The 15,805-nt window shown below is 41.3% G+C and overlaps 1 protein-coding gene across 1 annotated transcript in view; it reads right to left on the minus strand.

The window, feature by feature from the left end:
* The window catches only part of wdr11 (WD repeat domain 11), a 65,528-nt gene that overhangs the window by 21,789 nt on the left and 27,934 nt on the right, over positions 1-15,805 (minus strand). Inside the window, exons 11-14 of the mRNA XM_085428696.1 lie at positions 7,689-7,773; positions 4,711-4,817; positions 3,712-3,787; positions 1,126-1,234 (exon numbers count right to left, since the gene is read on the minus strand). Of these exons, the coding sequence (XP_085284822.1) occupies positions 1,126-1,234; positions 3,712-3,787; positions 4,711-4,817; positions 7,689-7,773 (377 nt within the window). The remainder of the gene's footprint in view (positions 1-1,125; positions 1,235-3,711; positions 3,788-4,710; positions 4,818-7,688; positions 7,774-15,805) is intronic.

The following is a 15,805-nucleotide window of genomic DNA, read 5'->3' on the forward strand; positions in this document are numbered from 1 at the left end:
CATTTGCGGACACAATAGCAAACAACTGCAGCATGACCCGCAGACAAAGACAGACTGAGAGAAGGGAGATCTGCACACTCACATAAATGAAACTAAGGGAGGCAGGAGATTTGTTTTCCTCAGCCCTCTTGTCTACATTCTGGTGCACTGTGGCTACAAGTCTGGGTGAGTCGAGGTTGTAATCAATATGGAAATGAGACAGCAAAACGGTGCTAGGGGAGGCCTGCATGTATTATTAAGGTTACTGCCGTTTTTATTCACACTGTGGACGATTTTTACGGCCTCACTGTAAAGTTTGTCCAGCATAACTCTTGTTTTATGAGCATTTCTCTGGCCTAATGAAGCCACTGCTGTTTGCTGAGCTTGGGGAAATTTTCCAGACTAATCCTTCAAATGACCCATGCAAACACAAGGCGAGGATGGGCCAAAAAGTATGAGACTATTAACGCAGGAAAGAGTCAACAATGGGTGTTTGCAACACTTTGTAACACAAGTTAAAATATAAAGTGTGGAGTTAAATGAACATTTAAAAGCAGAAATGATACATTCCAGCATGATGATGATCTGTTCTCTTAGTATTGTGGTCGACTGGTCGTCGTCTTTCGGATGCTCACCTCAGCAGATCATCAGCCTCACCCTATGCCCAGCATCCTCCTCTGTATGTCCTTCTTGACTACATCCATGAATGTTTTTTATCATCATCCTCTTTCTCTCCTCCCCGGCAGCTCCATGTTCAACAACTTTCATTCAATACATCCACTCTCTCTTCTCTATACATGTCCAAACCCTCTCAGGCTTCCCTCTTCTGACTTTGTCTCCCAACTGTTCAAACTGATGTGTCCCTCAGGTATACTCATTTCTAACCCTGTCAGTCCTGGTCACTCCCGATGAAAATCTTTGCATCTTTAAATCTGCCACTACCACCTCCTGTCTTTTTGTCAGTGCCACTGTCTCCAATTCATATATCATAGCAGGTCTCACTACCATCTTGTAAAGCTTTTCTTTCACTCTTGCTGCTATCCTTCTGTCAAAAATCATTCCTGACACTCGTCTCCATCCTGCCTGGACTCTGTTCTTTACTTGGTACAAAATCTAATTTTTATTAGTGTGTAAATGTGTTTGTACCAGTGCAGTAACAGTGGGGAAGTTCTTAGCCATCTCCCGGAGAAGAGTCCCAGTCCGGATGTCCCACAGCTCCAAGGGTTTGTCTCTGAACACGACCACCAGGTACTGCCTGAGGAGGAAAAACACAAAACATACATTCTGAACAACCAATATAAGGCTTGTTGTGGTGTAGCATAAAGTAAGAAGTTAGCAATGTATGGCTAAAGTAATGATGAAGACACGAGTTGTTTTCTTTATTATGCAGTCTAAGACTTTTTGTGTTTATATGGTACAACAACTCCTTTCTATTCAACTCTCCATATTATCTTCTAGCTTAGTTACACCACTGTTTACAGTGTACAACAGATTAGACATTCTGACGTGTAACCTGATGTTTATCAGACTAAATCCACAAAATAATCACTGTCCAAACCTGTGACCGAGCTAACAAGCTGTTGTTCTACTGTGCAATTACACAGAAGCCAATATTTAACCTTCAGCTGCTGTACAGGAACTTGAGCGTATGAAAAAACATTGTCTTCTTTCACTGTAAATACAAACAGTAAGTAATAATTATTATAAGATTGTGCTTTGTGGCCTCCTGTAAGATGTGATGAGTCTCCCAGTAATTGTACTTTTTTCTCCTCCCTATTATAATCACCTCAGTAACACACAGCCTAGCTGCCTTTTAAAGTGAGGCTGTGCAGATTTGGAGTAAAAGAAGCAACTTTGGAAATAAAATAAAATACATTTTTAAACTAATTTTGCAGAAAATCCCTCAAAAATCAAAACGTGGTATGAGCAGTCACAGATGATCTTTTAGAGTGAACTCAGTTTCAGAGGCCAGAAAAACAAGACACAGATTGTGAGTGCAACTGAAAGAGGATAGTCAACATTTTCAGAATCTTTTCCAATGAATGATTGATTATTGAAGAAAAATAACTAAAATATTTGGTGCGACTCTAAGAACGTTCTTCAGCCTAACATCTTCAACAACACTAATCGGCCTGCAGTTTGTTGCTAACCACTTCGCTATGGCGTTTGTTGTCGCTTGTCCTGCTTTTGTTTATCTATCCTTCTCCCACAAGTCTGCCGAATCCTCCCGCCACTGTTTGTTTGGGTGGGTGGGTGATTTGGGCATCAATAGCATGTAATGTATTTAAATGATACTTCAGACTTGAAGTACTCCGGTGATAAGTAAACTCAACTTTGCAGTGCTTTACAAATAGCTTTAGTTCTATCAACACTGCCGTCTGCAACAGGTTTAATATGTCCATGCAAAAGATCTCCACCTTTTCTGTCCCTGCACCTTTTTTCCTGTTTCGGTTCATGTGAGCGCTGCAGCATAGGTAGGCCCACCATTAAGTTTCTTTAATTTCTCTCTCTCTTTGCAATTGCATGTCATCAGCCAACAGTAAGCATAAGCCTTATAAAATGGTGGCAGTAGGTGAAGCAAAGTCTTGCAAAATTAAACAGAGACTAGCTACTGAGGTTGACTGTGTTTGGCTTGTGTCAGCGCTTCGAGTTTGAGTGTTTCTATATTCATTAAAAAGGCGATGTCTAATCACTCTGGGTTCATTCTCAGGCCTATATGTCCACAAACTTTAGCACACAGGGTTTGATTCTGTTCATCTGGATGTAGCGTTTTCAGTTGCAGAAATGTTTTGTCACTCATCCAAGTGGATGTGGACCCTAATTTGCTAGGGTTCATAAACCAGGACTAGGGCTGATTAAAAGGAGAGCAATAAGATCATGCACTGGTCAGTTCAGACTGAGACAAATGTGGGTTTACTGCTTGTTACTCAAGCTTTGAAAGCAGTTCGTGGAGAGGATACAGTTTACTTAGTAGAACGCCATTAGGAGTACATTACTTGTCTCCTCTTGTGTTACAGCTTGTGATATCATATATAACATTCTTGTGGGCATGGCTTCTGTACTGACCCTTACATTTACTGCCTCCACTTTAGCCTGTTCCTTTCATGAGAGGATGAGAAACTTGTTGCCACTGGCAATAAAGTAAAATGCGCTGTCAGTAGTCGCCCAGTGTGGGCTGAATAATTAGATGTCACCTTCCATTACAATACATTACCTACCTTATGCCATTCGTAATGTATACACGAAGCTTGACAAAAGATGTTGGCCTTGAAAAAAAAGATGAAATGACTGTCTCCCAGAGAGCAGCAGAGTATGCAATAAACAGCTGCTGTATGAAAACCTTGTTTATAGTTTCATTTTTTTAAAAATGTGTAATGACTGTAAATGAATGCTCTATTTTTTTCCACTGAATAACACAGCCCCTTCAAAAGATAAGGCAATGAAAGAGAGAAAATGAAGTTTCCAAAATGCTGCACAACATGAATAAATGAAGGTCGGGGAATAATTACGAATGAAACAGCAAATTAAAGACAACTCTCAGCTTTAAAGCCCTTTTCACAGATTTCTATTACAATTGGATCCGAGTATGGCAAAGCCACAAGACCACTCACACCTTTGTGTGAAATGTACACTCTGTGCTTATGAATGCAGATCTCAGGTAGAAACATCAGCAAGTGTGTGCCTCTTATTTGTATTTACTTTTGTTGGTGTTTTGGAGAGTTGGTGACTTACTTGAGATGAGACACTTTAATCATCTCAATGGGTGGCTCATCATTTCCGCGCTCGCCTCTGAATGCAAAGCATCTGCCTGGAAAGCACAACAAACACACACCGAGAGGGAGAAAGTGAGAGGATGAAGGAGAGGAGGTGATAATCGAAGACAGAAGATGGTATCTTTCCTTATATACCTGTGAAAAAGCTGATCCATCTCATTTTCTTTTTAGTGCCAGTGCATCCTGGTTTTATCTCTTTTGTCAGAGCCAGGAGAGAAAGCTGTACACAACTTATTCTAACCATCTGCTCTAATCCGTGCTTAACACTCGCAACTTTCCGGTCACGAAATTCGACATTATGCAGAGCATCAAAGTGGCCCTGTGAGCAAAACAAGAATGCCCTTCAGGTGCCCTGCATCACATTTGCCAACGGAAGTGCTTATCAGATTTCGCGAAGGGCACTAAGGAAAGGTGGCCTGATTGAAATGTGCAAGTGATAGAGGTGCCTGTTGCAAGTTTAACCTACAGTTGTGTTGATGACGGCAGGTGAGAGCTGTGGTTCACTAGAGGCTTATGAAGCACTGCTCACCATTTATGCCTTTATTTCCTTACTTATATAAAGTAGGAAGAATCGCATAGGTCAAATGTGCATTTACAAAAACACACATCGCAACTACGACCCAGGGTGGAGCAAACACAGTAACAGAGACACCAGAAAGGGAAATTACATTCGACTTCTCATTACCATAAAAACTGTCAGAACCTGAAGCGCTCCATGAATGGATTCTTTTTGGAAAGACAAGTCAAAGGGTTGATGGAAGTGTCTCTTTGAGAACCACACAGACAAAGAGAGACAGATAAAAGAGAAAGTCAGAGCGACAGAGACTGAAGTCTCTTTTTTTTGTGTTGGTAAGGGTGCAGAAAGCCAAAAGAAAACTCTAAAGAACAAAGGATAATACAAAAGTTGTGGTTGGTACCCTCAGGTATAGATGATAATATGTGCGTGTGTGTCTCTCACCAGTAGGCAGGTCGACATGCTGCAGTTCATTTCGCACCAGCCCCATGTTGTTGGGTGCAGAAGTGGCAAAAGACAGGAAACTGGTAAGACTCACCCATTCTATCCCCCTGTGAAATAAATCAATGCACACACAAGATTTTTAGTTAAACTAAAAAAAAAAATAGTGCCATCTAACAGATGCAGCCTAGCTGTAAAACATTCCCATTAATACATCCAAGCGTGGTGTGAGGTAGATGGGTTTCGTTAAAGCCCAAAACAGATCGGGAAGGAGCAAAATGAAGCTAGAGAGTGTGAGATTAGGATATTTTTCGAAGAAGCTGGCCCAGTGGAGGGAGCACAAACTCCACAGTAATGAGATGGTAAATAGCCACATGATTAATTAGTCGATTTCCCCACTAAATGTAAATGAGATGCTGAGAAACTGGGCTTCTTTCGGCATGGCTGTGCAGGGCAACGGCTGCTGGACTCATCTACATAAAGCATCTCTCCTCTCCCAAACTCATAAAACACACAGCTTTAAACCTAAGATTGTACATCACAGCACTGCACTGTGTTCCACCTGTGTCTGTATATGAAGAGAGAAGAAAATATCTATTTATATGATAAAAAAAAATGCACAGGGGGAAACATCTATGAGATCTGTTTAATACGAGCAAACGTATTTAAGCAGCGGACAGGTCAACGGAATACATATTGTATGCTGAGAGCGCAGAGCAGTGTTTAAGGAGACAAATTACAAGCGGATGAAGACATGAATCCTGAGTGTCACTGCTGAAGAGCAAACTCTCAGTCACCAGTAACCAGGCAGAAAAAGCCACTGTCTCATTTCTCCCTTTAATCCTTACATACACAGAAGGCGTTTCAAGTAACTTCTGCTCGTGTTGCGCAGCTCATTAAACTTTGCTGAAGTTTTGTATTTGTGGATACCAACTTCTCTCATTAAAGAAACCCTGGCTCTGCTTGAACGGATGGTGTTTGCTCCCAATCAATCTCTTAACAGTATTAATTGATTCAATCTTGTGCTTAATTAATCCTGGTCAAATAGTTTTGCTGCTCATTAGAGAATGCTAACTAATGAAGCACAGTTGGCTCTGTGCTGATGTCTGGCGGTTGCATTGTGGGGCAGCTTTCTACACAAAGACTGTAAATAAAGATAGGGCCTTTATTCCAGTGTGGCTGTTACCTGCGGAGCAGGTTAGGAATGGGACCAGGAGCGTGCTCGTCATCTTGTCAATATGCATAAATTTATGCATCGTGAATTCGTCCTTCACTGTGTGACTAACAATGAGTTCTGTTTTATATTCTGAGGCAACCAGGCGGAAAACATTCAGCACAAATCACCTGAACTGTGACTCGTACGATCGTGTGCTGGCACGCAGTACACTGAAAAGTTTTTTGGCCGCGCCAGCACATTCACTCGCCGCTTGCCCAGCTCAGATTTCAGGTTCAGTGGCACACTGGAGATCCAAAGTGCATCACAGAGGTAAAAGTGTCAGAATGGGACTTACACCGAGTGATGTAAACATTAAAAAAACAGCCACTGTGTTGAAAACACAGGCACAGAGGACTGGCAAAATTTAAATCTGGTATGGTTTTTGATTTTTATAGACCAATTCAAGGACAGTTTTGATCACATCTTGTACATTTGAAGATACAGCATGTATCGCTATCCAGATCTGAAGAAGTGCATTAGGACAAATGAGTTAAAAGAATAGGAAAACTGCACTGAAACACAGTCAGATTTTAGTCAAGAACATCACCCCAATCTGTCTCCTAATTAGAATAAACAGCCTGAACACTTACTTGATATGAATTCGACATGACTGAATGGTGCCCTTATAAATATGTAAAATGATATGTGATGTGGATTCACCCCAGCAAGCGTTCTGCCTAATGTGTAACCAGTCTTACAGTTTTATATCTCTTTCTGAGAAGGCACAGAGACATACATGAATGCAGACAACGCACTGCTTTCTCCCTCCCTGGATTTCTCTGTTACACCAACAACAACAACAAAACAGAAGGACGAGGTCTTTTCAGCAGCTCCCTTATTTCCCAAGAGGTCGCAAGAGTGGATGGATCCACACGTTTGATCTGGCACAGATTTTACACCGGATGACCTTCCTGACGCAACGCTCCCATTTATCCAAGCTTGGGACAGGTATTAGAAGTCCACTAGCTTGTGACCCTCCTCCTGAGGCTGGGTTTGTCAATTGAACTGAGAATCTTTCCCATGTAAGACAAATGCATTAACCGCTACGCCACTGACAACAAGGAAAAATGCAACAGAAAAAACAAAACAAAAAACATTTTACTGTTTTATTCTAGCTTTTTATTGTGTTTGTAGTGTTTGAGTTCCAATTAGCAGAAATGTCAACAGCTTCTTACTGCATCTGTTTTTAATGATCACTTTCCTGGTTAAAATGCATAGTTAATAACAGAGGGAAGAAGCTTCCTAATTTAGATTACTGCTCTTTCCTGAACTGCCCCTTTGATCTGTGATTGACAGCCTAATTAATTAACTGCTTAAACTTCAGGCATTGGTGTGTGTTCAGAGCTAAGGGTGCCACAACATGTCTGAATACTGGTGTTGAGTTTCTCCCTCAAATAAGTAAATTACTGTAAATGGCAGTGGGAAACCAATAAATCACTTTTTTTTTTTTCAAGATTTGGTTATTGTACTTAGTTAAACCACCTCACTCTAATAAATACTTGAAAAAAAACATATAAACCAAATAGGGAATGATTTCTCGTAAAAAAAAAAAAAAATGGGTTGACATTAATTGTGTGACAGTGAATTGCCTGAATCCACCTCAAGCTGACTGGCTCCTGGGATTTGTCTAACATGTCATTTAGCTGATGTTTCAGCTAAAGACTGCCATGACTTCATATACTTGCTCATTACTGAGACTGAACTGTTGAAGTGTAAAAAAATAAGAATAAAAATTTGTACACAATAACAGAAACAATAGTCTTACCTGACTTCACATGAGTGAACGCTGAGTTCTTTGTGGAGAAGTCCACTCGTTAGGTTGTAGACCAGCACAGACCCGTTGCTCGTGCCTAAGCAGAACAAACGGAAACAGAGAGCAGGGAGTAAGACATACGAGCCAGGCTGATGCAGAGAGGAAGAAAGGTCACAAGCCAGAGTTACATATCATAGCAGCATCTAGCCTCCAGCAGTATCAGAGACACGATGTGTCAGTGTGACACCCCTGTGTTCCCTGTCACTGCAGTAGGTGTGGAAAGAGGCAACACATCAAACCCTGTGTCATTCAGCTCACAGCCTGAGAACATCAGTTTCATCTGCTGCTGAAAACGACACAACAGCTCGATCCATCCCTAAACTTTACCTGATTAAATACCGCAAGTGACAGTCGACACTCCCACAAACTCAAACTTTTTTTAAAAACATTTGTTCATACTCATATTGCACTTTTAAATGTGATTTTCTGAGGTTTGCTTATGCAGCTAAAAAAAAACCCCCCAAAAAAACCATTTTTTGAGCAAATACAAGAAATGTTTTTTTTGCCCTGACATAAATTCATACACAAAAAAAATCAAACTAAGACAACTGAGTCGTCACTTTGAATCATTTGCATCTTCTAAGGATGTGAACAAGTTTAAGTTCTAAAGCCTCTATATCCCACCTTAGCTTAATTTACAAAGTGGAATGGCATCATGCCTATTGTACATATGCAAAAAACCCAATTTCATTTTCCTATATATGCAATAATATCCTTTATTTGCACTCTTTGCTTTAAACCATAGACTATGAAAAACTACCAAGTAGTTTGAAAACAATCAGGAATGACAAACTATTATTTAAAAAACCCAAACTCTGCGGTGCATCTAATATCTAATGAAGACTCAAGTTTAATGATGCCTGGAAAGCATTTAACTGGGTCTGGGGCATTCCTTCTGCAGGTGCAGAAACACATTTAGTTTTTGCAATTATATTGACTGTGACCACAGTGACTATGATCACATGCTGACAAAACATCTGGAATCGGTGATAGGCAGTGTGGCATGGGTGTTTGTGTATCCTCTTCCTTCTCCTGGTGCTGCTAATAGATGGCATGTAGTGTGGGCACAAAGATGCTTCAGCAGGATTTGAACAGGGAAGGACTGAGTGGAGATGACATTCCTGCAGCGTGATTCCTCACAGCCAGTGTTTGTTTACTTTATGCAAGATTAGTCAGGCTCTGTACCTCACAAATTATCACCTTATAGCTTCAGAGATTGTTAATCTATTAAAAACACATGTAAAAATGTCAAGTTGTTGTTTTATGTGGATCTGGAATACACTTCTTGGCTCAGCATAATGACTCCAATGCTTTAGCTGCTTGGCAAGGTCACTGGAAGAACAAAACTGAAAGAAGTCGCTCCTTCAAGAAATATATTAGCGAGCATGCCTGCAGAAAGGCCAGCCAAGCAAGCTGTCTTTCCTAGTCCCAGTGTTTATGCACAGTTAACCAACAACTGGCTGTAGTCTCATATTAACCACACAGACATGAGAGTGTATACGTCTCCTCTAGCACTTGCTCAATAAGACCACACTATTGTTTATTTCATGTAGAATACAAATACGATGTTTTCTGACCAGCTATTTCTATAGTGCTAGTGGTAGTGTCGGCCTTGCAGTTTCTATCGAGACTAAAATAATAAGAATATCTCAGAGTTTGTATGTCTTGGGTTGTCAGTTCTATTTATTTGTCCTGTAATAAAATAAACTGATAAACCATAAATTAACCTTTATCAAAAAGACCACGGGAGTTAACTATTACAAAAATGAATCATTAATTTTAATCAAAACTTCATCCTTTAAACATTCGGTTTTGGCTTGGGCATGGATAGTACTTGGCGATACAGCCTCGCTAGCGTTTACTGAGGATTTCAACACAGCAACAAGGTCAAGGCTCAGATCAGCCAAATGCATTAAAAGTCATTGGAAAACATTTTAGCATTCAGCAACATAGCACACAGTCCTGAACAAATGGTCATTCAGATGTTATCACAGTGAAGAGTTGGGATCAGTGGGGACGATGCAAAACATTCAGCCAGGTACAAGCTAAAAAAATATTTTAGTTTTGTGTCATCATACTGGCATTTTATGTCATTTTCATGTAATATACTATAGTATTCTTTTTTTTATTGCTGGTATAGAATGTGCAGCAAAATATTTCATTAATAGCATATTTAGACAGATTCTTGCACCTTCCCATTTAACCTCATGAATTCCTTGAGAGTACCAGAAATCATTTTATGCTAATCCAAAAATTAATGTTTCAATACCAAGTGATGACAGATCTGAACTCCATCTGCAAATGAACCCAACAAATTATGAGAAGGGGGAAAGATAGAAAAAGAAAAGAGACATAAAGTGGAAGCTTTGAATGGATTCTTTTGTGGGCTACAATCCCGATTCCTCTCTGACAGGCCACTGGAGCTGATAATTAAAATCCATCAATCCGATAATTGCTTTGCTTTCTGAAGCACAGTAGCTTTATTTTGTATATTTGTTATTGATAAATTTAGATTTTGCTTTATTGATACTTTATTTAAATCATCCATTTTCTCTGGTTCAAACCACACAGTGGAGTGTAGCTGTCAGGAAAGTGTGGATAAATAAATATTAGAAGGCTGGGAGGGATATCAGTCTGTCAGTGTTTGTACAAGCCACTGAATAAGAAGGGTGTGGGCCTTGTACCTATCAGTAATGGAGCTGTCAGATCCCCCAAGGCTTACAACTCTTTAAACAGGAGACCAGACAGCAGTGATTTTGGGAAGCTCCTTGGGTGCAGAGCTTCTGTAACCTTTCCTAAGAGAGGAGAACAAGAGCAAAAAAGACTGGCAGAGGGGAAAGTGAGAGACGGAAATGAAGAAAACAGAGTTGGGAATCCCTGCACTTTGTCTAACTGTGATGAAACTGTGGAAGGCAATTTCAAACCTCAGTGCTTTCACACCATCAGCAGTAGGTGCATCTCCTGCTTTAATTGCACTAATAGAAAGTGTAAAAAGTCTGTATCCTTAGCTGTTCCCCTGACTAGTGTCTCATAACTGAGAACTCAGTGTTTCTCCTCTTTAACTTGTGCACACATTAGGGAGAAGCCGAATGCCGACTGGAACAGAGGCCAAGAAAATGATACTGCATGTGCCAAGCACTCATGCGTGAATCAATCTGGATTTACTGATCAGGTAAAATATACCAACACCCCCTAGAATACCTGCCCCAGTGCCAACCGTGGCAGCAATACTGAGGAGGTGAGAAATGCTACTGTAACTTTGACTCATTGATCATTAATGATCAAGGAACTGACCTCACAGCCCATTGTTCATTCAGTGGACTGGTTTCAGTTATTGTGCAAATGTACTGTTTATAAGGTTGGGGAAGCCTGCAGTCAGCTGAGACAGAAGAAGTCACTTGGATGAGTGACGAAACATTTCTCCCACTGAAAACGCTGCGTCAAGATGAACAGAAACGACTCGTAAACAGAAACAACCTGGGGATTTACTTACCTGGATGGTTGAGCGCGCATCAAGACAACGTAACCTTGACTCGTTTTGCATTTGATGATAGCGTAAGTAGGTAAAGTAAGTTTAAAAAGTTTATTTATTAAGCACATTTCAAATTCACAAAGTACTTTACAACAGGAAACAGTAAAATATATTAGAAAACAGACACAAAAAGATAAAATAAAACCGTAGATTGAAAAAATCTTGACAGTGAGATCTTGACTCGAGACAGACTGTTTAGTGCTTTGTATTTGCATACAGGAATTGTATATATGACATTAGTTAAGACATTACAGTAATCTGAGCGCAATGACACAGCGAGTAACAGGCTCCAACTCTCCAAATGCAATATTTAATATTATTTTAACTTGTACTTTGTGTGCACATTCCCTCTAACTGTACTAATAAAATAAAGTGGCTATAAATGACACGCATTAGCCTCAAGATACCATTTTAATTAAACATACTTCAGCTTCTGAATTATCTGGACGCTGCCTCCACCTTTCAGCGGAGATTGCGATTCTCCTTCTAAATCCTCGGTGTAATTAGCCAGACCTTCAAACTTATTATTCACAAGGCATTTCACTGGAAGTGGAACAAAAGACACATTTCAATAATGCAGCTAGAGACTGTTTAACTACTTGACCGTGCAAGATGACAACGGGGACTTGCCAAATGATGTGCAAAGAAAACCTAATCATCCTGTTCTAGCTTTAGATTCAAAATGCTACCGAGAGCCAGCTGTGCCAAGTCACCCCACACCATCTGCAGCAGGACGAGCAGCCACTCCAATCCCTTGTTAAATTGGGGAGGGAGGGTCAGTTTTTCTACTATTGCTACCTCTTCATTCATTTCACTCCTTAACAAAAACACACACACACCTAAGACAATTTGCTATTAACAGTTTTAGGTTTTCCCCTTAGCTCTTTTAGAACTATTGCACTAATTAGGCGATAATGTGCAGTGAACTTAAGAAAGTTCTGTCTTCCATAACTGTGGACCTGACAGGTGTATAGCAAAAGTAAACAGACCAAGAAAATGGTTGTAAGACGTAGAGCTTGAAGGTATTATTATTCATCTGCCTGTCTGTAGGTATGAAGGAGGCAATGTATCTTTAAGGTATGATTAATTTATGTGTCCAATGTCAGGGGACAAAGTGTAGCCTATTTTTCAGCCTGACAACTAAACTGAAGGTTTGCTGCAACAGGGAGCGAAAAGCAGCCTGCCTAGACTTAAAATGGAATTTGGCACAGAACCACGAGTGTGTGTGCGCGCATGTCTACACACATGAAAAGCAATGGCAAAATGAGGGGAAAAAAAACACAATCCTGCTCTTAATTTCCCCTTCAAATTTAGACTTTCATAATTTTATGTATCATTACTGTAGTGAGGGAAAACAAAATTGCTATGCCGATCTAAAACTAATAAATCCAAACTTTGACTGCTTCTCTCTCTCTCTCTCGCTTTTGCCTGGCAGCTGTCTTAGGAGAGTAATAACAGAGGATGATACTTCAGATTAAGTCTATGCCTTGTGCCATCGTTTACAGAGACCGCACAGTAGAATTTGATGGCCCGCTGCTTACTCACCGTCTGCCTCAAGGACATAAATTACAGCAATGATATTGCATATTCACAAATCCTGACATGCACTTCATTTGAAAAAAATCAATTTTGAGTTTTTTTTTCCAGCTCAAACTTGAGATTGTGTTGCCATTTGAAATAAAGACCTGTTTAACTTGCTTGGCTTCATATCAGCTCTGTTAATTTCCTGTTAGGGACAAAAAAAAAATGATGACAATTTGAATAGCGTTCATTTTTGTGTGTGTTTAACTTTGCAGCAAAAACTCTTAAGGTGACAAACGGAATCAAATTTATGTTTATATATTTTTTGAGTCAACTGGGGGGAAAAAAAAACAAAACCCTAGAGCGTTAACAAAGAGTGTCGATGTGCATGAAATTAAAATGCGCAGCTGCAGCTTATAGCTGCATAATCATTTCATCTCGTCTCCCTCTAAAGCATTCTTCACTCACTGGATATTTACAAACAAACTTTGATAAAATCCAACCAGGCTTTTCCTCAAACAGATCTATGGTAGTTACACACGACGGCAAGAACGGCATAGATGAGTCAAATTTAATAAACATAAAAACAAAAACGAACCCTTCTGTGCGGCGAGCCAAACAGTCGCTGATAAACATCCATTTGTGTCTTCCACTTGGCATTCTTTTAGAAATCAAACTGCTGGCAGTGCACCTCTATACATTTCACTGATCAATAAGATTAGAAAAGCACTATATAAATGCATTGCCTTAACTATCTATTTATCTGTTAGAGTTAGCCTCGTCTTAATTGGCTTTCCTACACAGCTAGAAACTATAATTTCTCCAGACACCACGTCTAAAGCTGAAATTGCACTGTTGCTATCGGTGGGACTTCATTTTATTTTATTGTATTTTGCAGCCAATCGTTTAATGGAGATTCTTAAGCTGTTGGGAACAACAAATAAAATCATCACTGTTTGATATTACTCATTTTATAAGTCCATTTCCCCCCTTTTTAGGCTACAAGCCACTCTTGAGCAAGAAGAGAAATAAAAAAAAAATAAAATAAATAAATAATATATATATATATATATATATATATATATAAAAACAAAAAAAAACACCCAGCACGCCCCTGCGGGCGGTTTATCCTTCAAGCTCGGGTCCTCTACCAGAGGCCTGGGAGCTTGAGGGTCCTGCGCAGTATCTTAGCTGTTCCCAGGACTGCGCTCTTCTGGACAGAGATCTCCGATGTTATTCCCGGGATCTGCTGGAGCCACTCGCCTAGCTTGGGAGTCACCGCACCTAGTGCTCCAATTACCACGGGGACCACCGTTACCTTCACCCTCCACATCCTCTCGAGCTCTTCTCTGAGCCCTTGGTATTTCTCCAGCTTCTCGTGTTCCTTCTTCCTGATGTTGCTGTCATTCGGAACCGCTACATCAATCACTACGGCCGTCTTCTTCTGTTTGTCTACCACCACTATGTCCGGTTGGTTAGCCACCACCATTTTGTCCGTCTGTATCTGGAAGTCCCACAGGATCTTAGCTCGGTCATTCTCCACCACCCTTGGGGGCATCTCCCATTTTGACCTCGGGACTTCCAGATTATACTCGGCACAGATGTTCCTGTACACTATGCCGGCCACTTGGTTATGGCGTTCCATGTATGCCTTGCCTGCTAGCATCTTGCACCCTGTTGTTATGTGCTGGATTGTCTCTGGGGCATCTTTACACAGCCTGCACCTGGGGTCTTGCCTGGTGTGATAGACCCCAGCCTCTATGGATCTTGTGCTCAGAGCTTGTTCTTGTGCTGCCATGATTAGTGCCTCTGTGCTGTCTTTCAGTCCAGCTTTGTCCAGCCACTGGTAGGATTTCTGGATATCAGCCACCTCCTCTATCTGCCGGTGGTACATACCGTGCAGGGGCCTGTTCTTCCATGATGGTTCCTCGTCTCCCTCCTCTTTCTTGGGTTTCTGCTGCCTGAGGTATTCACTGAGCACTCGGTCAGTTGGGGCCATCTTCCCAATGTATTCTTGGATGTTCGTTGTCTCATCCTGGACTGTGGTGCTGACACTCACCAGTCCCCGGCCCCCTTCCTTCCGCTTAGCGTACAGCCTCAGGGTGCTGGACTTGGGGTGAAACCCTCCATGCATGGTAAGGAGCTTTCTTGTCTTTATGTCAGTGGCTTCTATCTCCTCCTTTGGCCAGCCTATTATCCCAGCAGGGTACCTGATCACGGGCAGGGCGTACGTGTTGATGGCCCGGATCTTGTTCTTACCATTCAGCTGACTCCTCAGGACTTGCCTGACCCTCTGCAGGTACTTGGTGGTTGCAGCTTTTCTAGCGGCCTCTTCATGGTTCCCATTCGCCTGCGGGATCCCCAGGTACTTGTAACTTTCCTCTATGTCTGCAATGTTGCCTTCTGGTAGTTCAATCCCCTCAGTTCTGACTACCTTCCCTCTCTTTGTTACCATCCGACTACACTTCTCCAGTCCGAATGACATTCCAATGTCATTGCTGTATAGCCTGGTAGTGTGGATCAGTGAATCGATGTCTCGTTCACTCTTGGCATACAGCTTGATGTCATCCATGTACAGGAGGTGGCTGACAACTGCTCCATTATGTAGTCGGTATCCGTAGCCAGTCTTGTTAATGATCTCACTGAGGGGGTTCAGGCCTATGCAGAACAGCAGTGGGGACAGAGCATCTCCTTGGTAGATCCCGCACTTGATGGTGACTTGTGCTATGGGCTTGGAGTTGGCCTCTAGTGTTGTACGCCACATCCCCATTGAGTTCCTGATGAAGGCTCTTAGGGTCCCATTGATCTTGTACAATTCTAGGCATTCCAGTATCCAGCTGTGGGGCATTGAGTCATAGGCCTTCTTGTAATCAATCCAGGCAGTGCACAGGTTGGTCAGTCTGGTCTTGCAGTCTCGGCTGACTGTTCTGTCTACCAGTAGCTGGTGTTTTGCGCCTCTGGTATTCTTGCCAATCCCTTTCTGTGTCCCGCTCATGTATTGACCCATGTGCCTGTT

Source organism: Rhamphochromis longiceps, linkage group LG13, assembly GCF_057381845.1.
Source record: "Rhamphochromis longiceps isolate RC_006_pf linkage group LG13, R_longiceps_female_GT1.1, whole genome shotgun sequence".
Classification (NCBI taxonomy): domain Eukaryota; kingdom Metazoa; phylum Chordata; class Actinopteri; order Cichliformes; family Cichlidae; genus Rhamphochromis; species Rhamphochromis longiceps.